At 41.5% G+C, this 26,570-nt stretch overlaps 1 protein-coding gene across 7 annotated transcripts in view; it reads right to left on the reverse strand.

Moving 5' to 3' along the window:
- PLEKHM3 (pleckstrin homology domain containing M3) overlaps positions 1-26,570 on the reverse strand; it is a 175,486-nt gene that overhangs the window by 130,637 nt on the left and 18,279 nt on the right. For all 7 annotated transcript variants that reach the window (XM_058549718.1, XM_058549715.1, XM_058549716.1 and 4 more), the window contains one exon: positions 17,557-18,429. In XM_058549718.1, coding sequence (XP_058405701.1) covers positions 17,557-18,169 — 613 coding nt within the window. In that variant the 5' untranslated portion in view covers positions 18,170-18,429. The remainder of the gene's footprint in view (positions 1-17,556; positions 18,430-26,570) is intronic.

Genomic DNA, 26,570 nt, shown 5'->3' on the forward strand with positions numbered 1-26,570 from the left:
AGAAATAAAGCTCCTAGCACAAGGCCCAGCATACAGTAGACATAATTCCCCGCTGTTTCACAAGTTTATCTGGTCATGCCATCTTTAATCAATGATTAGCTGCAATACACACAAGTTTAGTACTTTAATAAAGGGGACTGTCACTTGAGAGACTTCCTGATACTTTTAGTGGGCATGAAAAAGACATCCACACAAGAGGGAGCACTCCTCCGTGGTAGGGATTTTCATTTCTGAGATGCTTCTCTTTCTCTTTGCTGACACACATTGAAGACAACCATAAACTAATTGAGTCATTCCCTAAGGAAGACAAATCACACTTCCAAAGGGTATGATTTCTGATCTTGGCTGAAAAAAAAAAGAGTAACATAGATCTAGATCTTAAAATAGTGAACCAAAAGAGAAAACGAGAGAAATGAGGCCGAGAAAAGCCAATTTTACCTACTTTACATCTCTGGTCCTGACATTCATCAGTATTTCTGCGGTAACTCAAAAGCCATTAATTTCTTGCAACACACACTCACTCCTTTGTAGAGAGAGATAATGGATGCCTATTCTCAGGTTATCTTTCTTTTCTGATAATGCAATACAGGAGGCAGTGCTGTTAGAGACACTGCTGCCACCTCCCTCCCCCCCACTCATTTCTATCAAGCGCTGATAACAGTTCAACCTTTTTCACAACAGACTCGTAACCATGGGTCTCTCTGTCCTTATCCCTTCTGTGACCCAGCAGCTCAGCTATGTGTCCCGAGTAAAATGAAAACCACCTCTGCTGCTTTTAGCTAGGAATTTTCCTCTCTGTTTCCTCCCTGAGAGCTTTTCACAACAGCTACCATGAACTGGAAATTCTACTTTAATTAGGCTCAAGCCAGCAGCAAACCTGATTAAAACGTCACTTCTTTCTGACCGTACAAGCTGGGTGGTAGATGCCAGCTTGGATGGACTGAATGAAAAGCCCTGCCAGGGAGTCTCAGGGAAAGGAGTTCCCTCATCTTCTTGATGCAGAGTAAGGGTAAAGAATGCATTATGTTTCAACATTTTTCCCCACCTAGGCTCAGCCCTCTCTAAACAGGTATGTTCAACTGAGATGCAAAAGAGGGGTGTTAATCATAGGAAATGGCCCACACTTACAGACTGCAGTTTGCAGGGTTAATTTCTTGAAAAAGAAAACTCAGGAAGAAGAGAGCAAAAGCGATCAGGAAAGTGTTCTCTGGGTGCGCATTCCTCGTTTATATCAGAGCTCAGTCATGTTTCCTGTGTGAAGTATTCATTATCTTTGCTTGTAGAGGGCTGGAGAACTACCATTTCTCTTCAGTCTCGAACAACTGCTACTTTCCATTGGATCTGAGATTTATTTTTAATATTTTTGCTGTTGACAAATCAAAAACTATATATGTAAATCTAAGCTTTCATTAATTTACTATAGTTCACCTTTTGTTTCCTCAGACCACATCATTTCAACTCATTTAATTAATCCCACATACATTCTTTTAAAGTGTTCAATTTCACAAATAAATAATAGAATCTGTCTTAACTAATATCATAAATTATTCAGGTAGGACCACTGACAAAGATTATCATCATTTCCCCAATGAAAATAGAGAAAGATGATCAAAATGAATCACTGTACCTATAAATTTCATACTGAAACCACAAGAGAGTAATTCCTTGTGAAAAAGAGCAAAACAAAAAAAAGAGAACGGAGTTCTTTGTTTCTCCACTGCTTTCCCCTTTGGCTGGTATGAAGAGCTGGCTCAGCTCCTCCTCGTGCAGGACCCCTCTCGCTCCCCTCCTCATCCTCATGGTGCTCAGTGAGCGACGTGAGGACAGTAATCGCCAGGACTGAGGAGGAAGAAGGGGGTTTCCACACAGTGCGCTGATTCACTTCTGCACTGCCCACCCACCAGAGTTCCTCTTTTGCCATTATTTCCTCTATCTGTTCTCAAAAAAGTCTCCATTCTCATGGCCACCACCTTAATCAAGGTCTGCAGGGGCCCTACCTCTCGTCCTCCTCCCCCGGCCACATCCTACAGTGTATAGGTTAACCTTTCCGGGTCACTCAAGCCCTTCCCCTGCCCCTCCTCAGACCAAAACCTGCACAGCAAAGTCCACACTCCTTAGTTTGATCTTAAAACATGTTATTATGGAAAATTTCAAACATACTCAAAAGCATGTGGGAGAGTAAAATGAACACCTGCAGACTCACCCCACAGCTTCAAAAATCACCACGTTTCTGCCATTCTTGCTTCATCTCTCCACTCTTGCTTTTTATTGTTTCTGTGCTAGAATATTTGAAAGCAAATTGCAGACATTTTATCATTTCTACTGTAAATACTTCAGGGTGTATCTCTAATCTAACAGATAAGAACCTTAAAAAATATATGTGATACCATTTTCACACCCAACACCATGAATAATTCCTTATCTAACACCCAGTCTGAGTCTAATTTTCCCAGATTGTCTCAAAAAAATTCTTTAATACAGATGGTTTGTTCAAATGAGGTTCACACATTGATTTGCTTGATATGTCTTTTAAGTCTCTTTAAATCTATAACAGTTTCCGATTCCTCTCTTTTTTCACACCATGTATTTACTGAAGAAATTAGTTCATTTGTCCTGTAGAATTTCTCATATTCTGGATTTGGCAGAGTATATCTTCATGACATTGTTTAAATGTTCCCCTGTTTCCCATGGTTTCTGTCAATTGCTATTTAAATTTCAAGGTTCAATTAGATTTTTGTTTTTTGTAAGAATATGTCACAGGTGGTTGTCCTACTTCTCAGGATATTAAGAGTGATTTGTTGGTTCAGAGGACGTTAGCCTGATCCCTCTATTATAAATTTTCCCAGGGACCTTTCACACAATGCAGCCACTCTTCTCCACTCCCCCATATTCCAACCAGGGGACCTGATGCTGTTTCTACCACTCACCCCTCCCAACCTTCATGCCTTTTCTCTCACCTTTACCCCTGCCTGGATTTCCCTTCATCTCTGCTTGTCCATGCTTTCCTTGTCTGCGAGAGCTAGTGTAAAATCTCTCCTATTCCTGAAGACTTGCTTCATCCTCTCTAGTTGAAAACAACTGTCCTCCTCTGGACCTCCATGGCTCTAAGGCTAGACCACTCTGATGACTCATATTTCAAATACTCTTTCACATTCATCAAGTATGTATTAAATGATAAAATTATTCAAAATAATCAGTAAGAAATGTAAAAAACAAAAAAAAAAAGTTTCTGCCTCCACACCCCAGCACCCACAATCCTCCTGCCCAGACTGTGTATCATTTGATATTTAGACTTTAGACATTAAATATGTAATAATAATATAAGTAATAATTAGGTGTGTTCACATATATTAGCATATTTAACTACTGAACTGTTACATGCTTTCATTTTGGTTACTTGATGCAATTTTATCTTTTTAAAAACCACTATGTCAGGCCGGCCCCATGGCTTAGCGGTTAAGAGCGCGCGCTCTGCTACTGGCGGCCCAGGTTCAGATCCCGGGCGCCCGCCGACGCGCTGCTTCTCCGGCCATGCTGAGGCCGCGTCCCACATACAGCAACTAGAGGGATGTGCAACTATGACATACAACTATCTACCGGGGCTTTGGGGTGGGGGGAAGGAGGTAGATTGGCAATAGATGTTAGCTCAGAGCCGGTCTTCCTCAGCAAAAAGAGAAGGATTAGCATGGATGTTAGCTCAGGGCTGATCTTCCTCACACACACACAAAAAAACCCCACTATATCCCAGATCACAATAAATGAAACATTTAGGTAACCTAGTTTACCAAGAAAATCTGGACTATCTGAGACAGTACAATGAATGAAGTCACATGAATAGAGATTCTGAAGAGCAGGCAATAAGTTAGAATGAAAGACAGAGAAACATTTTAACGTTTTAAATGTTTTTTTTGTTTTCAATGTTTAATGTTTTCAAAGAACTCAAAAGCCACGTGGTGCCAATATTCCGAAACAAAATATCTAGGCAAATTGAAAGAAAACATTTAAGTTCTTGTAATGAAATTAATGAATGTGAAAGGAAGCCAAATGGAGAGTGAATGGAGTACTCATAACACCACTATACAACACTCTGTCCTAGACAAGCCCACCAAAACGGCCTTTCAAAGTTGAGCAGATACATTACATTTCTTTTGCTCTTGATCATCCTTCTTTTCAGTTTCTCTATAGGTTATCTAGGCTATAGTTAGCTATAAGGCTAGATGATTCTAAGAACCTAAGAAAAGCCTAGGAAACAGGATTTACATCTGTTACAGGGGCTCAAAAATAAGGGAGCAAAGCAATTTCACACATTCATTTACTGAGTGCCAACTATGTACAAAGCAGGGCACAAGGCTTTGTTAGAGACTCAAAGGTGACAGAAGGTCTCAAGGTGCTTACAATTTGCTTGTGGTAAATGACTCTAATATGAGACTTCTGGGTCAATATAGACTGATTAATTCAAGATAAAGGAGAAACCATACTGTCACTCCGACAACGTGGCTCTTTCTCATGTATGGCCAATGCCAATTGTACTCAACTGTTATTGTCTCTTGACTTCCAGATCCCATACCCAGCTTCCCAGATGACAGTGCCACTTGGTTCAACCTCACCTCACAGTTCTGGCCCAGGTGCCGCCAGCACTACACTGACAGCCTAGAGTGTGGGAAAGTGTGATTAGACTTCCTCACTGGCACAGAGCTCCCTGAGAACCATCCACTCACCTGCCAGCCCCACTTCCTCCTCCAAGACTGCATGCTTTTCAGGATTAGTTACAACCTCTAGGCTTCAGGACTCAGCTCTCGTCCTAGTCTCCAACTCCAGGGGGGCTCCTGGACTTCATCTCTTACAGACTGACCCACTTTCAGCTCCACCCACCCCTCTAACGCTGTCTGAACAGAGACAGAAGGCAACTTTCATTGACTGCCTGGAACCCTGTACTGAGAAAGATGCTGAGACCACATCAGATTCAGTGGGGAAAAGGCACTGTGGTATTGCTGAGGTGGGAAAAGATATATGTTAAGTTTTTGCCACTTGGTTTTAGGATCTTAATCAACACAGGCCCTTACCTTCCTTGACTCCAGAAACCTGATTCTCTCTTGAACAACAGTAACATCCTTGACCTCTTAGACCTCTTCGTCATCAAATACTCACCAACTTCCACCTTGGTACTCCTTCATTCTCTGCACAGGCATTTCTCTACTCCCTCCTTATAAGGGCCTTTAATCACGAAAACTCTACTTCACCCCTTACAGTCTCTTCCTCTTTTTACTGGACTCATTCCTCCTCTAGATTCTGTGGTCAATAGTTAAATTTGTTTTCTTATACTTTCCAGATTTAATCACCAACTCTGGATCACTACCATCATCTATATTCTCTATGTAAGCCTAGCATGCTTGTGGAAGATACAGAAGTACTAATCCAAGTATCTTAGTTCATTTGGGCTGTTATAACAAAACGCTATAAACTGGGTAGCTTATAAACAACATAAATCGATTTCTCACAGTTCTGGAGGCTGAAAGTTCGAGATCAAGGTGCCGGCTGATTCAGTGTCTCGTGAGGACAAGCTTCCTGGTTCATGGAAGGCCGTCTTTCTGCTGTAACCTCACATGGTGGAAGAGGCTACCGAGCTCTCTAGGTTCTTTTTTATAAGACACTAACCCCATTCATGAGGGCCCCACTCTCAGTAAGGACCTCCCAAAGGCCCTACCTCCAAATACCATCACTTTAGGGGTTAGGAGTCCAACACAGGAATTCTGGGTGGACACAAACATTCAGACTATAGCACCAGTCAAATACATTTCCATGTTGCTCAACTTCTATCATATATTTAACTCTGACAATTCATTCTTTTATTCATTTCAACGGATCCAAACATAATCCCCAGAACAATTTTTCCACACCTTCTTTACTCTCCCCAAACACCTACTTCCGCTGTCTCTCTTTCTCTGTGCACTGTAAGGAACACTTTGTGCACTCCTTTACATATCCTATAATTGGCTTCACTTCAGCATTACACTAACCAATGTCCTGTACAAGTGCTATAAGAGCACAGTGGTTAAGGCCACAGGTGCTGGAGCCATTGGTCTATGTTTAAATCGCAATTCTGCCTGTACTAGCTGTGTGACCATGGGCAAACTACCTATCCTGAGTCTCAGTTTTATTATCTTTAAAATGGGGCTGTAATAATAGCACCTACCTCATTGTTCTGTTGTGAGGAAGAAACAAGTAGCTCTTAGAATGGTGCCTGATACGTCATAAGTATTCAATAGATGTTTCCTATTTTAGTCTTTTGATATCAAAAGAAGAAAACTTCTTGCCTCCTTGTTAAATTAACCCTTCCACCTCTACTCTGTACCTAATTCCTTCCCACTTCTTCAGAATCTCTTTCTCTATAACATCTTAAAATTATCCCTCTACTAATCTCTTTTCCTCCTCTGTTCCAATATCCAAAGGTTTCTTGTGTCTACTAAAAAATTATTCATTTGATCCTACCTCTCCTACGGCTTAATCTGTTTCCTTCCTTCAGATTCCAAATTCTTACAATGCCTCCACTTTCTGTTCCACACAATCTGGCCTCTGATTATTGCTCTGACCTCATCTCACATCCCTTCTCTCCCTCCAGCCACAAACCTCCTATGTTCTTTGAACAAGCCAAGCACATTCTAGCCTGAAGGCCTCTGAAGTTGCTATATCCCCCATTTGGAACTTCTCTCTCCAGCTCCAATAACTTATTCATCTCCCTCAGTTGTTCACCTCAGAGGTGCCATCCTCAGTGAGGCTATCCTATCCCGCCTTTGTCCCTCTCTGTCTTACTACCTGCTTCAGTTCTTTCAAAGGACTCTCTCCTTCTTCTTGAAGGCAGGATGTCTGGATGTCTCTCTCACTCCCATATATCCAGTGGCTAGCGCCCTAAATGTCTATGAATGTATGTACAAAGGACCACACTAGAATCTGTGGAGATACCAAATGAATCAGACACACATCCTTGTCAACAGAGTTACAATTAGAGCCCCTCTTTTTTTCTCAAGTCCCACTTTCTCTTTTGCCACAGTCACCCTCATCACCTCACATCATGATGACTGGTAGAGCCTTCTAACTGGTTTCCATCCCTTGAACTCTTTCCATCTACCAATCCATCCCATGTATTGTTAGGGCCTGTGGGGACCCAGTAAATGGCATCCTTTTTCTTCACCCAAGTTTTAAACCAACTGAGATTGACAGAGGTAGTCAGACACATGGAGATCAAAACATCAGCCAGTTGGAGGACACAGCTTAGGTGTGTTGCAACAAACTGAACCCCAGGATTATACAGACTTACCTCTGAGTGACAAGCAGCACTGGGTCACCATGGGCTCCCCTCTGGGGGACTGCCCATGAAAGGCTGATGGGTGGAGGGTCAGGTCTGGAGGGGCAGACCAGAATTAGTGCTTCCTGTGAGAAGCTGAGTTATGCTTGCCTGGTTCCTCTCCTAAACCTGCCATAAATCACTCCTCCCCAGGAGTGGAGTGTGCAAAGGGAGGGGGAGAGGCCAAGGGTGTTATTCTAATTTATGTCCCTTTACATGGACACAAAAGCTGCAGGAAAGGAGGTTCCCTGCTACCTCCCCCACTACCCTTCACCTCTGCCCACTTCCAGACTTCTTGTAAAATGTCCTTTTAATCTTGACTGTCAAGAAATTTTCAAGTGCTTCTTGCCAAATATATTACATTATTTCCATTTGTTTGGCTTTGAAAGTCCTCCATAACCTCAGTCTACTACTCTCCAAAATGCAGCCCTGTTCCAGCTTAGCCTCCTGGCCATCCCACACACAGGCTGTCTTCATCTCCATCTTGGCTTTGCTCAGCCCTCAAAGCTTAGCTGAAACATCCTTTCCTCAATGAAGACTTCTCTGACATTCTAGATCACAATCATCTCTTTTGTTTACATTCCTGGTTAACAAAACAGTTTTCCAAGTCTATTTGTTTCATGTTATAGTATTCAACTGTGCTTAAGTCAAAAACTAGCGGAAAAAAATTAACTAATTGTAGATCTTGGTTCTCCTCATGAGAGGCACATGAGAGAAGTAAAATTAACAGGATCCACATTAATCATAACACTGCCACAAATGTCCATAGCAAAGAACATGAAGAGAATGATGCTACCTACAGAAACCAAAGCGGGGCTGTGTCTTGTACATTTTAAATATGGTTCACAGGCTCTTACACAGTGCTGCCCACTGTAGTGCTCACAGATACTTGTTAACAAACTTATTCTGGTAGAAATGAACTAGGCTCAAGTGATATCTTTTCTGTGAGCTACTTTGGAGACCTTTCTTTATGGGTAAAAGAGAATATCCCATTTGCTTTCCCTTCATAAACCTAGGGAAAGACATATTATCTATGTAGGCTCTAATAGAAATAGACCTGTAATATATTTAGTTACCTATTAGCCAGACACATGAACTTAGGGATCTTTTCCATCTAAGTTCTTTGCTACTGGCAACAGTGATAGAGCGTAAGTCAACACAGACCTAGTCAATGTCACTTCTCAAGTGTGAACCTGACTAGGAGATCACAGACCCAACTTCTTAAATGCAGAGGCTTTCTGCCTTCTGTGACAAGCGTAATCTCTAGTCTTTTTAGAACTTTTTGACCCAGAAAACAATTCCAAACACCAACTTTCTAACTATGCTCACTCTTTGCCATGGTGAGCTTTTCATTCTGTTTCTCTAACCTATAGGAATTAATAAAAGAATCTCCCATACTTAGGCCACTAGATTTTAAGTAACTGGCATTCCATTACCATATCTTTGGGTAACACAGAATCATAAAAACTTAGAGCCAGAAGGAATTAGAAATCTCTTTCCCCCAGCCCCATCTGGGGCAGAACCTGTCAGTTGCCTAGCCCACTGGCTAGTTCTCCCCCTTCTCTACCAACAGAACCTAAATTTTGTTCAGGCCTGGTGGCATATGCTCAGGAAAGATGGCCTCTCCCCTGCCCCATGGAAAGAATGCCATGATCTATTTAACCCAATCACAGTAATACCATTTTTCTTTGCCAGAGATTGCTCTAGGGCTGGGCATGCAATGCAGTTCTGGCTACTGAGGGGGTACTATTGGGGGCTTTGGGGAAGAAACCCAGAGGGGGTTGCCCTGCTTTCCCTTCCTGACTTTGGCTTTTGATATATGAGAAAAAGATCCTTGGGGAGAAGAGACCTCACCAATATACTGAGGATAGCAGAGCCAAAAGATGGGAAGTACCTGGATCCTTGATGACCCTGGGACTACCTATCTCTGGACTTCTGATGTGTTTATTGCATACACTGCTTGATGTTCACTAAGTGTTCAACAGCTATCTGAGAGAGGGATGAAAAAATACTATGTATACCACTTTTAGTTGAGTATTCTATTACTTACTTGTTTCTGAAAACATTCTAACAGATTTAACAGATTTGGAAAGAGCTTCCAGGAAACAAAATGACTTGGCCAAGGTTATACCACAAAGTGTGCAAGTTGGGAGCAGAACTCCAACCTCCAGACTTTCCATCTAGATCACACTGTGTTTTATTTATGGTGAAGAGAATGAGAACTAAACTTCCTCAGGCTTGAGAGGCAGTATTATAGAGTGGTTATGTGTGGCCTCCAGTGTCGAGACTGGCTTGGGATGCTAGCCACACCACATACTAGCTGTATGCTCTAAGGCTCAGTTTCCTCGTTTGTAAAATCAGGAAAACATCATCTATCATATTAAACTATTGTGACTGTTAAATAAGATAATGGATGAACACTTTTTAGCACGGGGCTGATGTAAAGTTAACTCTCATTAAATAATAGTTCTTATTGACAGTATTAATAATAACAAACTTCATTGAACTTGACTCAAGCTATAAGTAAGGAAAAAGAAAAGAGAGGTGATTTCCATTTTTTGAAAAAAAAAACACCAAACCTGTACTGTCCTGATTTTCCAAGCACCAACAGATACACCTTGCATATGTCATACTTGGTACAATACAAAGTTTTCTACAATAAGGTTCATATTGTCAAAGAACTTCCAATCTAGTGTGGGAGATGGATGTACACACAATTACGTATAATGTGCAACAGAATAAAATGTGCTGTGGAAATAAAAAAAAAGAATTTTAATTGAGAAAAATATGGAAAGGTCTCAGGGGAGGATGTGGCATTTGAATTGGTCCTTGAAAGATAATGGAGGATTTTGAAAAGTGAAAAGGGCAGGGCGGGTATCCTGGGATGAAGAGACAGCTTGAGCAAAGGCCCAGGAGCTTGAAAGCACAGGGCACATTCACAAATGGCACACAGATGGGGTGAGGAAAGGTGCGGGTGATAAGGTTAGGAAGATTCTGGATGCTTGATAAAATTTACACTTGCTTTTGTGAAGAATGGGGAACCATGATTCATTTTTGAGAACAGAGTAGCATGAAAAGATGTGTGTTTTAAGAAGGTAACTCTAGCAGTCTGTCAAATTAGTAACTATGGTTCTTCCTAGCCAAAAAAGATAAAATACATTAATAGAGCAACCACAGAAAACATTAGACACTTCATTTTCAGAGTTCCCATATAAGAACGTTGGAATCAAATGAGGCAATCTGGCTGTTGATGAGGCATGCTGGGTTTCCGAATAGTTGCCACGGGCCAACATTCAATAATCTAACCAATGGAAATCATAGAATCATATAAAATCAACTTTCTGTGACCTATTTTAGCAACTTCTTTGTACTGACTAATCTTGCTGAAGGGTGAATCATAAACGCAGCAAGAGACCATGTCCTGGTGACCTCACTTGTTGTAAGCCTGCAGGAATATTCTACCTCTACTGGCTCCAAGGCTTTTGGGAAACATAATTGAAAAAGCAGTCATTTTAGTATAAATCCCAAATTTGGATTTTTTTTTTTTCAAGTGAAAGATGGGGAAAGGGTATCGAAACAGAGTAACATAAAACTCAGGATAAAGAAACCATACTATCATGGTTTTTCTGGCCGTAAAGAAAATCTCTGCTGGAGACCCTCTCCTAAAGTACTTAGAACAAGAGAATACAGGGAGAGAGGAATGGTACCAGGTCACCAGCAAGTGAAGCTGACTGAAACAAAAACCCAGCTGACCACTGCACTTGCCACATAGATGAAAGTGTGAACACAGTCAGGGAGGGAAAAGTCAGTCAAATTCTGGCAGTCTGTGGAGTTTCAGCACTCCATAGCTAATGCGGAGGATTTCTTTTAAAAATTTTGATTTTAAAAATTGCACCAGTAGTTCATCCAGAAGTAGAGTTACAAGGCACATAGAAATCTTTCATGTTAAATAATTTCAACTATACCTGCATTTCTATCATGACCTTCCATTACCAACCTGACCACAGTAATTAGCTCCCATAAAACCATGAGTCAGGGTCAGTTCAAATACATCCTAGAATGATATAATTTTAGAGTTGGGAAGGATCATAGAGATAATTAACCTGCTTCACTCGGTTTATGAACCAAAGGCAACAGTGATTTTTCCAGACCTACATGGTGAGTTAGGAATAGAGCTGGGATAAACACTTTTTTTTTTTTTTTTCGTGAGGAAGATCAGTCAGCCCTGAGCCAACATACATGCCAATCCTCCTCCTTTTGCTGAGGAAGACCGGCCCTGGGCCAACATCTACACCCATCTTCCTCCACTCTACATGGGATGCTGCCACAGCATGGCCCAACAAGTGGTGCATCGGTGCACGCCTGGGATCCGAACCTGGGTCACCAGCAGCAGAGTGTGCATACTCAACTGCCACGCCATGGGGCCGGCCCCGGGGATAAACACTTTTGAGTCCTAGCTGAGAGTTCTTTCACAACAGCCTCACCTTCCTCTACTACGTGTACACACTTACAGGTATAAGTGTGTGTGTATATAACTATTTTTCATATTGATAACATACCTAGTGTCCACATGATCATATGACTTCTTATGTTCTTCCCTTGGTACATGTTTATATTTAGACTGTAATTCTACAATGTTAGGACCCTGTCTTCTTTATTCTGTGGGAAATCCCCTGGTGTCTTTGGCTGTACCATTACTCAATGAACAAGAACAGGATGACAGTGATGCAAAGGAGTAAATGGTGAAGTATAGCTACTAGTCAAGATCACGTCCGTATAGAACTAAGATTAGTGCTAGGACTAGAACTTAGCCATTCTGGTGGTGGGATCAGCCCTCCCTCACACCTCACCACAGCTGCCCAAGGCATGGCAGACACTGGGATGGCAGTAAGGAATGGAGCTGACCCTGAGGAAGCTTTGGTCTCTACCACCTACCTTGAGACTCTAGAAATAACTGCCTCTGTTGCCATCTTACCTTAGATCCTTTCTCTCCTATCATTTTATGAGCTAATCTTTTTGGCATTCCTACCCTATCCTCAGTAATGCAGATGGTGTTAACTAGGTTGGATTCAACCACACCCCACTGACCTAGTAGGACCCACTGGCAGTACCCTTCATCCATTTAGCACAGGCAACATCCCATTTTAAGAAGTGTTCTAGGTCCATCTCTGCCTGAGGCAATGCAATCTCTAGAATGTGTTCACAGGCTTCCAAGTAAGACCGAAAAAGGCAGCCAAAGGTAGGCTTCCAAGTAAGACTGAAAAAGGCAGCCAAAGGTCGGACAAAACCCCAAGTCCTCTTTCCATGGTTATAAACCCATGGAGGTTGGTTTACTCAAGCTCTCTGCATAGCTAACATTTAAGAATGTGAAAGGCAAAGTCTTCTTTTTGCAGATTCATTGGTCCCCTAAAGAACCGTGACCAGCTCTGCACTGTCCATGTATTTTAGTGAATATGTTAAATGCAGGAAACAATACTTGCTGAGGTAGACTGCTTTAGTGTGTCTCAGTTTTTCCTCACCACTGATCTCTTGAGGGATTAAATTTAGTTCGATGAACACTATCCAGGTCTGTCTCTTCTACACTACTTCCCATCTCTACCCCCACAGAGACTGAGTGCCAAAAAGGCTTTTGAAGTGGAGTGATCTGGAAACTGAGGACTATTGGCTTCCAAAGTAAGGAACAGCCAAGCTTAGTGGGCAAGAGCATGGACTCTGGAGGAAGACTGCCTAGATCCACATTGAGGTACCACTCATTACTAGCTGCAGGACAAAAAGCATGTCATGACTCAGTTTAACATCTGTCTATGCCTCATCTGTCTATGCCTCAGTTTCATCATCCTTAAGATGGGGTCAATAAAAATACCTGTATTACAGGAGTGTTACATGAGTTAAATAAGCAGCTACCTGTAAAGCACTTAAAAAGTCAGTGTACAGAGTAAGTGCTAGCTGCCGCTGCTGCTATGATTTTTTTCCTTTTCTTTCCACCTGGGCTCTCTTACCATAAGGACAAATACACCAAGTGCTCCAATGTTGGCTTTGCCAGTAACAAGTAGGCGTTAATGTTTGATGCATTCTGTTCTCATATATCCCAAGAACCTAGGAAAGAAGCAATCTTCAAATCCTAAGCAATAATCTTCTGGAAAGAAGCACTACCAGGGAACAGAGAAAAGTTGAGGAGCAATGCAAAATTATCTCAAACGATTGCCAACTTCAGAAAGACTAAAAGGCAATCATAATCCAATTCAGAAAGACTAAAAGGCAATCACAATTATCTCACCAGGCTTTGTGCACACCAAATGGCAGCCAGATTCCTCTACGATGGGGAATCCTAACTGTGCCTCTGCAACCAGGGGTCTGAGATGGTATCGGACACTCCTCTTGGGCCAGGGCAACATTCTTCCAACACTAGGGGCCACTTATAAGCCACATCTGTTTGATTTTCTCTTATCACAAGGATAGTGCAAATCTTCATTTTCCACTGCTGCTAGAGAGCTTCACAGAGAAGATGTGCAAGGTGTGAAATGTTCGATGATGGTGCAAGAGCTGCAGAAAGGAAGGGGGAGTCGTTCTTTCTCTAAAGACACAAACCAGCTAAGGAAGTTAATGTTTTTAATTTGTCAGCTTGATTCTTCTCAATTACATTCACTCCACATGTAAAAACATTTTTGGAGCACATGCTATGTTCAGAGCACTATGTTACGTACTGAGAATAAAACAACGTGTAACAAACAGTCCCTCCCTCGGTGACCATAAACTCTGGTTGGAAGACAGTAAGCAGAAAGCACAAATCAGTATGAGAGAGGGCTTGGATGGTCTATTTCCCATTCACAAACCAGTGAATAACTATGAGAAAGTACACTGCAGGAAGAGCAGTTCAAAAAATGTTCACTGTGAGGCCATTTTACGAAAGAGACTATGTTGGGGAAACTAGGAGTGAGGTAGTGCCACTGACTCTCACTGACGAGTTTAAAATTCAACTAATAATAGTAAAAATAATATTATTAAGTGTTTAAAACGTTTATTAAGTGTTTGCTATGTGCCAAACATGGTTCTAAGAAGCACTTTAGATGTTTTAACCCATTTAACGCTCACAAGATATTGAGGTGAGCACTACTATTATCCTACACTTTTATGGCAAAAAAAAAAAGATGAAGGCACAAAGAGATTAAGAAACTTGTCCTAAGTTACACAGCTAGTAAGTACTGGAACAAAGAAGGAAACTCTAACAGTCCGGGTTTAAAGTCAGTGTTTTTAACCAATATGCTACCTTGTTTGATGAGAAGGCCTTCTTCAGACAGGCCTGCCCATTTTCTCCCCACTGCTCTCATTATGCCAGAATCTGACTCGCTTTATACCCAAAGCAGCATTTATCTTCTGTAAGGCTCAAAAGCCCAGGTATTCATTGCCATATGAGGCAGAAGATGCAGAGGCCCTACCTAATGAAGAAGACCCTTGGGCTTGTTGTTATGGGAGGAAAGAGAGAGCATGAAAGGGGCAGAAGAGGAAAAAGTGGCAGATAAGGAGGAGAAGAACCACTCCTGCTAAGTCTTTAAACTACTCAAGGTGAACTTGGAAAAGGAGCCAGAAACAAAAAAAATCAACTGGAGAAAACATAAGACCACCCAGTAATCTAGCTCCTAAGTAAGAGAGTGATGGGGCTAGACGCAAAACCAAGCTGACCTCACCAAAGGAAGCCCACTGGACTAAACTGTACTTCTTCTGAGGAGCCCCCAGCCTCTCATTAATCCTTATGAATTTTCAGAACAGCAGAGGAGGAGATGGGAGGATGATGGGTCACTTTTAGACACTATGAATTTGTAGTGCCTGTGGGATCTTACAACAGACATGTTCACCAGGCAGTCGGATACGTAAGTCGGAGACTCAAGGAAGTGTTCTGGCCTGACCCCAAATCTCCAGCTCCCAAGATACTACACTGCCTCCCTCTGCTTTTGGCATATTCCTTCAGGAGATACAATAAGCCTTTCTTCAGTCTCGAACACTAATTTCAAAGGTTTATAGTAAACTTTAGTCAAAGGTCTTGGCTGATTTTGACTAGTATGCACCTGGGGATTGGTATATCCCCCCAAATGCTTGTGAGAATTACAGTCAGCAAAGTAGTGACCAGCCATGTGTCTAGAACTCCTCTCCACCCCAGCCCGAGAATGGGTGACCAGTGAACATTCACTGCTTGCCCCTGCCCTTCACCTGGTGAACAATAAACACATGATGTATCTCACCTGCCCTCCAGAGCATACCAGAAAGGAAAGGTGTCAGAAATGTGGCATGCCATTGGCCCAACCCTGCTGATTCTTGCTAGGATGAGTATCCCATGGGTGACCAAAAGGTGGCCCGGCTATATTATATCAGTACCTGCAAAGGCCACTTGTTACAGGTTATTTTTCAAAATACCATTCAGTCCTTTATATCAACATCATTTAATATTCAAATTTTTTTAAAATTGAGAATTAAAAAATTATAATCATGATCTGTCATACACTACAGAGAGAACCTAACGAAGGCCTGGTTCTTGCATTTATAATCCGAACAAGATAGAAAAAATAAAACTGGAAATATACACCCTCCTAACTTCGGTTATGTCAGGGATTTAGAATGGTTATGATAGTTTAGTAATAAAAATCAATGCGAACTCCAAGGAACCAAAAAACAATTGAGGTTATTTGCTAATCAACAAGTGCACCTGTTTGTACATGAGCTCAAGGCAAAGCTCTCATTCTGTCAGGCTCCAGGGGTGACAGTAACTTGTTTGTCCCCTAACAGCCAATCAGTTACCAAGTCCTGTGCTTTCTAATATTCCTTTTCTTTTTACTCTCATGGTCACCACCCTCGGCTAGATGTTAGAGAGGACTGGTGAAAGTCTAGTAGAAAAGACGAGGAATTACAAGTCATGAATTTGATTGGGGAAAAGAAAAGTATTTTAGAAGGATGGATTTGAACCCGATGGAGAAATAATGCAGCACCTCACAGACAAGAATACTGTATTTCCTTAACAGATAAACTAAACTATATCCTTGCCTCAAGTTATACTTAGAAACTAAATTTTATTAATTAAAATGTTAAATGTATCAATGGAATACCAAGCAATGATTAGAGATTGAAGTAACACTAAAATAGCAGTGAAGTACATAAAATAGTCTGCTCAGTTAATTGAGGAGAAGCCATCTAAATTAAAGGTTGAGTAGGGTGATTGAAGCATCATCAGTAATAAAAATGGATAGTCTGTACAAATGAGGTTATCTTGAAGGAAAATGCTAGGAGAAACGAAGAGATGGTTTGTCATGTCTCACAGAAGAGAAAGTTCATGTGTGAGTACATGAGTACATATTCATATGCACATGTATGTGTATCAAGTACGAGTGAAAAAGAAATTCAAGACCCTACACCATGAGGTCTGAACCAAGCTCCCCAACATTTTCCTTCCACTACTCACCATGGGATCCTTTGCTCTCCTCACAAAGCTCAACTTGCTCTCCTCTGCACCTTGCATCTCCTCACCTTTGTTCACACCATAATCCTGACAGAGTGTCCTCTACTATGACCCTCTTTCCGCATCTTCATGTCCTTCAAGGTCCAGCTCAAGTTCCATGACCTTTCACAAGCCCTTCCTGACAAGCCCAGCCCAAAGTGTCTTCTCTTTCCCCTATCTTCTTAGTCTCTGTCACTCACTCATTGAAAAAAATCTCAATGATGTAGAGTAAAACTGAAGTTCCCTCACCAACATTTCAGTTGACCATCTACTTTCTCTCAATACTGGGTGGCTTCTTGAGTCTTTGGTAGTGTCTGATCCCCTCAGCTAAATGAGAAGTTCTTTAGGGCAGGGATCATCTTCATATGTCTTTAAATCCTGCACAGCACAAGGCTAAGCCCACTGTGTCATGCAATGAACATCTACTGATGTGAATAAGAGTGTCATACACTGTTCAAAGGAAAATACAACAATAATTGTGAAAATATTCTGATTCTAACATACAAGATTAGAAAGTGAAAATTTAACCATAGTTGTCTTTCACTTAGCACCTGCTACGAAGATAGTAAGACTATAGACTCGAGGTAAAGCACGGAAGTAAATGGAAGAAGGAGCTTAAGTGAGCGAAGCCAGACATGGTTATCGGAGAGTCAGATTCTCATGAGGTAAACAGAAGAGAAACAAATGAAAATCAACAATTGTTCATTAGCAGTCAGATATAAAAACATACCAGTATTTCCTTGAGCATCTTCTACCTTATTTGGTGAGGGCGTCAGAAAAGATGGCCTGGTGAAGTGAAGGCCCTGAAGAGATGGCTGCTGCTGCTGCTCCTGCTGCTGCAAAGGCGTGGTTTTGAGGACTACCCTCCAGTCCACTTGGGTAATATCTGACCTTGATCGAGCATGCCCAGGCTTGAAAGTAGAGGTCTCATCCAATAAGTCATTCACAGAACGAGGTCTGTCCCTCCGGCGCTGACAGATGTTGAAAAAATTAAAGGTTGACGCTTCTTTTTGTTCCATCCAGGATAGATTATCTGGGGTTGTCCCTTTCTGGACCATAAACTGTACTTTGGCAGGGAAGACATTTTGAACTTTGGTTTCTAAGAGCCTGCTCTTACAGGGGTCCCAAATCATGCCCCTTTTGCCCAGGGAGGCAACATTTCTGATAGCACCATTGTCTGTTACGTTACTGAATATCTCGTGCCCCACCAGTTCAGGGACTTCTTGAATCCCATAAACTTCTGCTTGCTGCACAGCCTTTTCTAACTTACTGTCAAAAGTACTAAAGAAATCTTCAGTAACTTCCAAGGCCGGGCTAATATCATCTACTTCCAAAGCTTCCATGTCACAGGCTCCAAGAGGCGTAAGCCTCCTAAGCTGGTTCAGGAAAGGGCTTCATGAACATTCAACCAACAAAGAGAGGGGCTTCAGCAATAGAGTTCTGGAAACAACTGGAAGAAACCTTCATTCGGCTGCCTGGAGCAGGCCAAGCACAAACGTGGTGGATGTTTTCCTGGTCATTATAAGCATCTGCTAGCTGCTAATGGTCATTAACAAAGGTATGGGGAGACAAACATTCCTTTGAGGTTCTTCTTCATTGTGATCTGTGTAAAGACAACAGAAAGTGCTTGTCAAAGCAATGCCACAGCAAGCCTTAATTTCCTGGAAGAAAATAAACAGGACAACATTGGCACATGGTTCATTGTATTCTACAGTCCATGAATCTTCCCAGTCACTTCCCCATCTTTACATCTCTTCTATGGCAGTCATGCCGAAAGGTGAACAACACCTACACAGAAATTCCACTGTCAAGAGAACACGTCACTACCCGCTTTGTACTAGAGCTTACACAGAGCAGGGTGGAACACTTGATAAGGGGAACTAAAGTCAATAGCTTTTACTCACACAGAGAAGCCTTTGAGAGCAGTTGTGAAAAGACTGCCCTGGTAAATCTCTGTGAGAGTTGACCTAAAATAGTTAGCAAAAAAGACTAAGAATTCTGTGACTGGGCCTATATCGTAATCAGTCTGCAAGTCATATATGCATGAGTCCTTTCACAAAGCTTGAAAGCTCTGATGAGTTGTTGGACTTAAAGGCACAAGGAAGAAGCAGAGAGGGAGGCTCCACCCTTTTGTTAAACCCGAATGTTACTGTGCTTCTACTTCTCAGCCGTAGATCATGTGATGCCTAACGATGACTCTGGACTGCAGAATTCCTCCAGTCATCTTGGAAAAAGGCTTCAGGCTCCAAACTCCCTGAGGCTTTAGGAACTGGCCCAGGAATACAAGTCCAGCCTTGGGGCTGGGCAGAAAGAATTCTATAAGAGCACTAACCCACTCTTTCTGGGAAACACTAGATCTCCAAGGCCAGGCTGAATTAGAGCAGACCTTGACAGTGATGCTGTCCAATACGGTAGACATTAGCCATACGTGGCTATTTAAATTTAAATTTGTTAAAATCAAATAAAGTTCCTCAGTCACACTACCTACATTTCATGTGCTCAACAGCCACATATACCTTTGTATCTTTACCAAAAAACAAAACAACTAGGCAAGGGCTTTTTTTTCCTTAACTACTTATAAATAGGTAAAACTAGGCAATTAGCAACACTTTTGCATGTTACTACAACGGTACACAGATGTGCTTTCTTTTTAAAGACTGTACAAGTTTTATGGTTAATTAAAATCATTTTTAGCACTTTGGTCATTAAACCATTACATTTAAATCAACAGCACCAATCTATACTGCTTAATGTATGTAAATAAAACTAGTATATACAGCCCTTATTTATTTATTTTTTGTGTGTGAGGAAGATCAGCCCTGTGCTAACATCTGCCAATCTTCCTCTTTTTTTTTGTTGAGGAAGACTGGTCCTGGGCTAACACCCGTGCCTATCTTCCTCCACTTTACATGGGATGCCGCCACAGCATGGCTTGCCAAGCGGTCCATCAGTGAGTGCCCAGGATCAGAACCAGCGAACCCCGGGCCGCTGCAGCGGAGCACGCGCACTTAACTGCTTGCGCCACCGGGCTGGCCCCTACAGCCCTTATTTTAAATGTATCAAGGAGGTTTGCAGTTCACAGGAACTTTGTGGTTAACTTTTTGTAAAGTGATAATGACTATGAGTTTGTCCACTTTTTATATTCTGATATTTATTATGCTAGCACTCATGAAGCAAGGCACAGATTGATTTTTAGAAATAAACATCAGTTATAATATTTTTCTAGCTGCAAATATGGTTTTTCTTTCCTTCTGTGTCGACAGTTAGGCCTTGAGCCTCTTGAATTATGCAACAGGGTTTTCACTACTTCTGTAATTTAGAAATGGGATTTTTCAGTTTCGTCTTGTACACCAGAGGCTAAGAAAAAGAAACACATAATAAATCGTAAAACTTTTAGTTCTTTCTTTACTAAAATTTCATATGAACATAATAAACAATGTAGAAATGGAAGAGGCACCAAGATGCAGAGCACTAAGTTATTCATATAAGATTATACTATGAATATTCATTTTCTTACTCAGCGCTTAAAATTCAATCTTTAATCATACTAGAAAGAAAGTAAATACCTTCAAACAAAATGTCTAGGAATATATACTGTCTGTGCCCTCTGCTTGGGTATTTGCAGGCTGGTTGGAAGCACATAACCACTGATGGCTAGCACTGCTGGCTTGTGGAACACTTCTATCCCACAAGTTCTAAAACTATAGACTATTAGACAAGGAAGGGACCTTTGAGATCATCCTTCAACCCCAACCTTTCATAGAAAAGGACACTGAGGCCCTGAGAGATTACGAGGTCCCATGGACACTTTGTATGCATTGCCTCATTTAATCATTAAAGGGCAGTAACAATTCAACTTTAGAACTGTTTCAATGCTGTTTAACAAGGGATTCCGGAAACCACTCATCTACCCATCCATTCATCATTTATTAAGGTCACACCAGACACAAGACACTAAAGATGTAACAATGAATAAGACAGAGCTCTTGCCCTAAAAAGGCTCACAGTCTTTCGTGATGATCCAGGTAAGAAAATAAATCCAAAAGACTGCCTTGATAGAGGATGGAAACAGATTTGGTGGGGGAAGAAGGGAGGGGTCAATTGTCAGTGGAGGTGAGGGAGATATTAAGAAAATCTTCAAAATGAGGTGCCCTTTGAGTTGAGCCTAGAAAACTTAGAAGGTATTTGCCTGGATGGCTAGGAAGAAATTAGGAAGAGCAAATTACTTGCTGGTTAGCAAGGGATTTTCAAGTTTATTATATAAAATGACTTTCCACAGGCAGTGTGGTGAGCAATATAGTGGAGTCATATAGAGCAATCTAGTGGATCTAGAATCAGATCTAGGTTCAAATCCCAATTCTGTCTCATACTAGCTATGCGATTTGGAGTAAGATTTCCCTGACCCACCCCACTCCATCCCACGTCCCATGTCCTCTGGGCTAATCTGTACTTCCTATTCTAGCAATTTTGATTTTCACTATTAGTGCTTTCCATTGCCTCTATTTGGAACATACACAGCTATTCTCGTTGCTTTCTGATGTAAATATGTATTTACCTTTCCTAGTCATACTCTGAAAATTCCTACTCTTCACTATACGACCCAGCACTTTCATGCCACCCTTCCTCTCTTTGTTTCTCTTTGTTCCTCCACTCAGTCACACAGGCTGACCTCCAGGCCTGGCCACATGCTGTTCCAATTGTTGAGGAGTTACCCTCTCCCCTCTCTTTTGCCTATCTAATACCTAATTATCCTTCAGGTTTCAAACTAACATCAGGTGACAGACCTGTATTCTCTACAGATGGCCACAACCATATCTCCTATCCCACATGCTTTTCTGCAATGAGAACTTGCTACTCCTCCATCAAGAAGTGAGTTTATTTTTCCACTCCCTTGAATCTGGGCAGGACTTGTGATGTTTTGATCAGCAGAGTGTGGCAGAAATGATGCTGTGCCCATCTGAGGTGTAGCCCTTGCAGCTTCCTCTCCCTATCTCTTGAAGCTCTAAGCCAATATATAGGAAGTCCAGGCTACTCTGCTGGAGAGAGAGGGCACAAGTTGAAGCATGGAGGCACCAGACACGTGAGTGAAGAAGCTATCTTGGATGACAGACCAGTTGAGCTCTCAGCTGATTCCAGCCCAGTCAGTATCTAACTGCAACTCATAAGAGACCTCAAGTGAGAATTGCCCAGATGAGCCCAGTTAACCCAGAACCATGACGAAAAAAACTGAAGACTCTAACTTTGGGAGTAGTTTGTCACACAGCAACCAATAATCAGGACTCATCACTTCCTCGGGGAAGCATTCTTTAGTGATCCAGATTCTAAGATGTAAGTAATGTAAGATGTTACATTACTATGGTACATTCGTTACAATTAATGAACCAATACTGATACATTGTTATTAACTAAAGTTCATACTTTATTCAGATTTCCTCAATTTTTCCTAATATCCTTTTTCTGTTCCAGGATCCTATCTAGGATACCACATGACATTTAGTTGTCATGTCTCCTTAACCTCCTCTTGGCTGTGACAGTTTCTCAGACTTTATTAGTTTTTGATGACCTTGACAGTTTGGAGGAGTATTGGTCAGGTATTTTATAGATTGGCCCTCAACTGGGATTTGCTTGATGTTTTCCTCATGATTAGACTAGGGCTATATATTTTGGGGAGAAAAACTACAGAGGTAAAGTGCCATTCTCATCATATCATATCAAGGGTAGATACTATCAACATGACTTACTACTGTTCATGTTAACCTTGATCAGCTGGCTGGACCCTTTTTCCTTAGCATTTACCATCTTCTAATATTTACTTAATTTACTTATTATTTAATGTTTAGTGTTTCTCTCTCCCCATTAAAATGTAAGATCCCCGAGGGCAGGAATTTTATGCTCGTTTTGTTCACTAAGGTATCCCAAGTACATTGAATAGTGCCTGACACACAAAAAGGCACTGAATAGACATGTGTTGAATGAATGCATTCTTATTCCTTTGCGTGACATTCATGGCCCTTCATAACCTATCCACCTCTCCAATTGGTAGTGCCTGACCAACTCACCTTGTCATTTCACTCCTTCATACTTTGGTTCAAGCTGAGGAGCCTTCCAAACCGCTGAGGCTCTCATAGCACCCTGGGTTTACCACATTGTACTGAAATGATCAACAATCTCTCTCAATCCCACGCTATACTCTGAGCTCCTTGAGAGCAGGCATGGTGCTTTATTTACCTCCTATATAATCTCTATATCTTCATCCTTTTAGGTTCCATTTTCCAACCTTTCTCTTTTTGGAATTTCACCTTTTCCTAGGATGTATAGCCCTCAAATTCGCTATAACACAAGGGTCTAATGGCAAGTTTAGTCTCTATAACTAAACACATCTTAGTAGCTTCCCTCAGTTGGTTTAGAAGTTAAAAATTAAAAATAATAACACACTCAAACAGGTAAAAATATGAAGAGTACCTTCCTCTGACAAAGTGAACTGAGTAGAATCAGTGTGTGTGCACAATATGGTTTGCCTCAGCACAACACTGGAAATTAGGAGCTAATTAGAACTGTGTTCTAAATCTGGCTCAACCACACACATGCTGGGCGGCCTCTGGCAAACCATTTAACCTCTGGATGCCTTACTCAGCTACCTGTATCCAATAAAGTTGCTAATATCAAATGGCTTTGCATATGGATCATTCGCTAGGTAACTGTTCCAACGTGCCTTTAAAAAAATGTAAACTATAAATGCCATATAACTATGGAGCACTCCACGGGACCTCACCCATTCAACAACCACATGCTCCTGGTCACTCCTAGAAAAGATTTGTCGGCCCAACAAAGGCAAACTCAGCATCCAACTATTTATAATATGCTACTTTTCAGCCAAACTCAATGATCTATAGACATTTTATCTTATTTTTCTATAGAATACTATTTCTGTTAAAAGGGTTATGTCCCCTATTTAACAGATTGAGAAATTGAGGTCCATTTGTCAGCGTAGTAATAAAAGCTCAACACACAGAATCCCATGCATGCATCAAAATGTAACAGGATGGAGAATCAGTGTATTGCTATTCTCTAACATGGAAATCTGCTGTTTACATTCTCATTAGGCAAGGCTAAGTAACAGGATGAATATGGAGTCCTCCCACACAGAGGCAGAAGAAGATATGAGCAATAATACCAGACCAGCCCACACAGAGATGCCATGTTCTCCCAACCTGGATGGTAAAGGTGCTGACTTCCACACACTTGACTAAATGACTTGTAATTAGAGTTCAATGAGTGCCAAGACAGTGTCTGGGGCCATATAGTTTTAGAAGCACCTGGACTACATAGAAAAATGCATTGCCAAAGATACCTAGGATAGACTGCCAATCCATCTTCAAACATGAGAACCCAGGCTGATTACAAGGATAGTCAGCACATGTGGCTCTTATGTGTTCTTCACTTTGGTTAAGGCTGTGGCTGACTGAAAATTTTCTGTGTTACATAATGTAAAGGATCCACCACAAGAAGATCTGACCCTAGTAAGATAACATTTCTGGACCATGAGGCTACCAAAAAGTTTTGTTTTTTGGGGGTGCTTTGTCATAAAGACAATGTAAGCATTTTGATGGAGCACAGGCAAGGCCACAGCAGCATATAAGTACATGGTGCCAGTGTGGACGTCTAAGACTTCAGGAGTCTTTCAGAGGAGGACAGCTAGAAACACAGACAGAATCCCATTTTCATAGGCCTGGAGGGAACATTAAATGGCGACACTGTACACAAGTTTCAATAAATGAGAAGTCCATTGCCATGCAATACATGAGGAGCATAACATTAAAAAAAATTATTTGTAAGAGTGACGTCAGCATCATGGTGGAGTGAGCTCTTCCCTTAGTCTCTCCCCATAAGACACAACAAAAAGGACATTCACAAACCAACAGAGGACCTCCACACAACACAATAGACGTCTGAGAGATCCATGCAGCCATACATCTGAAGGTGGGGGTGCTGGACCCCCCCGGAGGCAGTGGAAGGAGGTAAGTGGATCTCCTCCCCCTCCCCAGCAGCAGTGATCTAGGGCACGGGACCTCATGCAGCAGCCGGTGTGTGACTCTGAATGGAGAAGGGGGAAAAGGCAGCCCTCCATGGAATGCTTTCGCTCTTGGAGTTGCCTCCTAGCCTGCAGAACGCTCCACACCGAGGCAGCTAAGCAACTGCAGGGGCGCCCCCACCAAGCTGAGCAGCCCAGGCGGGCAGAACTGAGTGCAAAGCAGGAGCACAGATGGGGAAGAAAGTGCCCCCTCTGCCCCATTCCTGCCTGGCATACCAGCTCGGATGGTGGGCCAGGGCAGGAGATCCCCACCAGAGTGCCTGCGCCTATGTGTGTAAAGCAGTGGCAGTCAGACGCAGAGAGCCCTATCAACACAGCTTCCAATGGATGGGTACAACTGCCAGGGGTCACGGCAGGCCCAGAAAACACAGCTCCTGCCCCCGCCAGTGGTGGAAGGTGGAGTCTGTGATCAGATACTACCACTATGCGATGGCAAAAGTCCACCCCATCAAATAGCACAAAGAGGTATACTAACACTCCAGACCAGAAGGAAAATGACAAGTACCCAGAAGCCAGTCCTGAAGTCACAGAAATTTACAATCTAAATGACAGAGAATTCAAAATAGCTATCACAAAGAAACTCAATGAGTTACGAGAAAACTCAGAAAGACAGTTCAATGAACTCAGGAATAAAATTAATGAACAGAGGGAATTCTTCACAAAAGAGATTGAAACTATAAACAAAAAAAACCAATCAGAAATGTTGGAGATGAAGAACACAATAAATGAGATAAAGAAAAATCTGGAATCCTTAAAAAACAGAGCTGATATTATGGAGGACAGAATTAGTAATTTAGCCGACAGAAATATAGAAATTCTTCAGGTGGAGGAGGAGAGAGAACTAAGACTAAAAAGAAATGGAGAAATTCTCCGAGAAATATCCAACTCAATTAGGAAATGCAACATAAGGATTACAGATATTCCAGAGGAAAAAGAGATAGAGAAAGGAGCAGAGAGCTTGTTCAAAGAAATAATAGCTAAGAACTTCCCAAACCTGGGGAAGGAGCTGGAATTACATGTTAATGAAGCTAACAGAACTCCTAATTACATCAATGTAAAAAGACCTTCTCCAAGGCATATATTAGTAAAACTGGCAAAAGTCAATGAAGAAGAAAAAATATTAAGGGCAGCAAGGCAGAAGAAAACAAACTACAAAGGAATCCCTATCAGGTTTTCAGCAGATTTCTCAGCAGAAACCTTACAGGCTAGGAGAGAGTGGAATGATATATTCAAAATTCTGAAAACAGAAACTTTCAGCCAAGAATATGCTATCCAGTGAAACTATCCTTCAGATATGATGGAGAAATAAAAACTTTCCCAGATAAACAAAAACTGAGGGATTTCATCGCCACAAGACACCCCCACACACAAGAAATGATCAAGAAGGCCCTCATACCTGAATAAAAAAGAAAGTGTTTACAAAGCCTTAAGCAAAGAGATAAATAGACAGACAAAATCAGAAAATTTCAGCTCTCTATCAGAACAGGTTAGCGAATACTTAACTATAACATTAAAAATAAAGGGAAAGAAAGCATCAAAAATAACTATAATCACTTCATTTTAATCACAAACTCATAACACAAAATGGAACAAGATGTGACAACAATAACTTAGGGAAGAGGAAAGGGATGGAACCTGATTAGACTAAGGAA

Source organism: Diceros bicornis, chromosome 10 (assembly GCF_020826845.1).
Source record: "Diceros bicornis minor isolate mBicDic1 chromosome 10, mDicBic1.mat.cur, whole genome shotgun sequence".
Taxonomy (NCBI): Eukaryota; Metazoa; Chordata; class Mammalia; order Perissodactyla; family Rhinocerotidae; genus Diceros; species Diceros bicornis.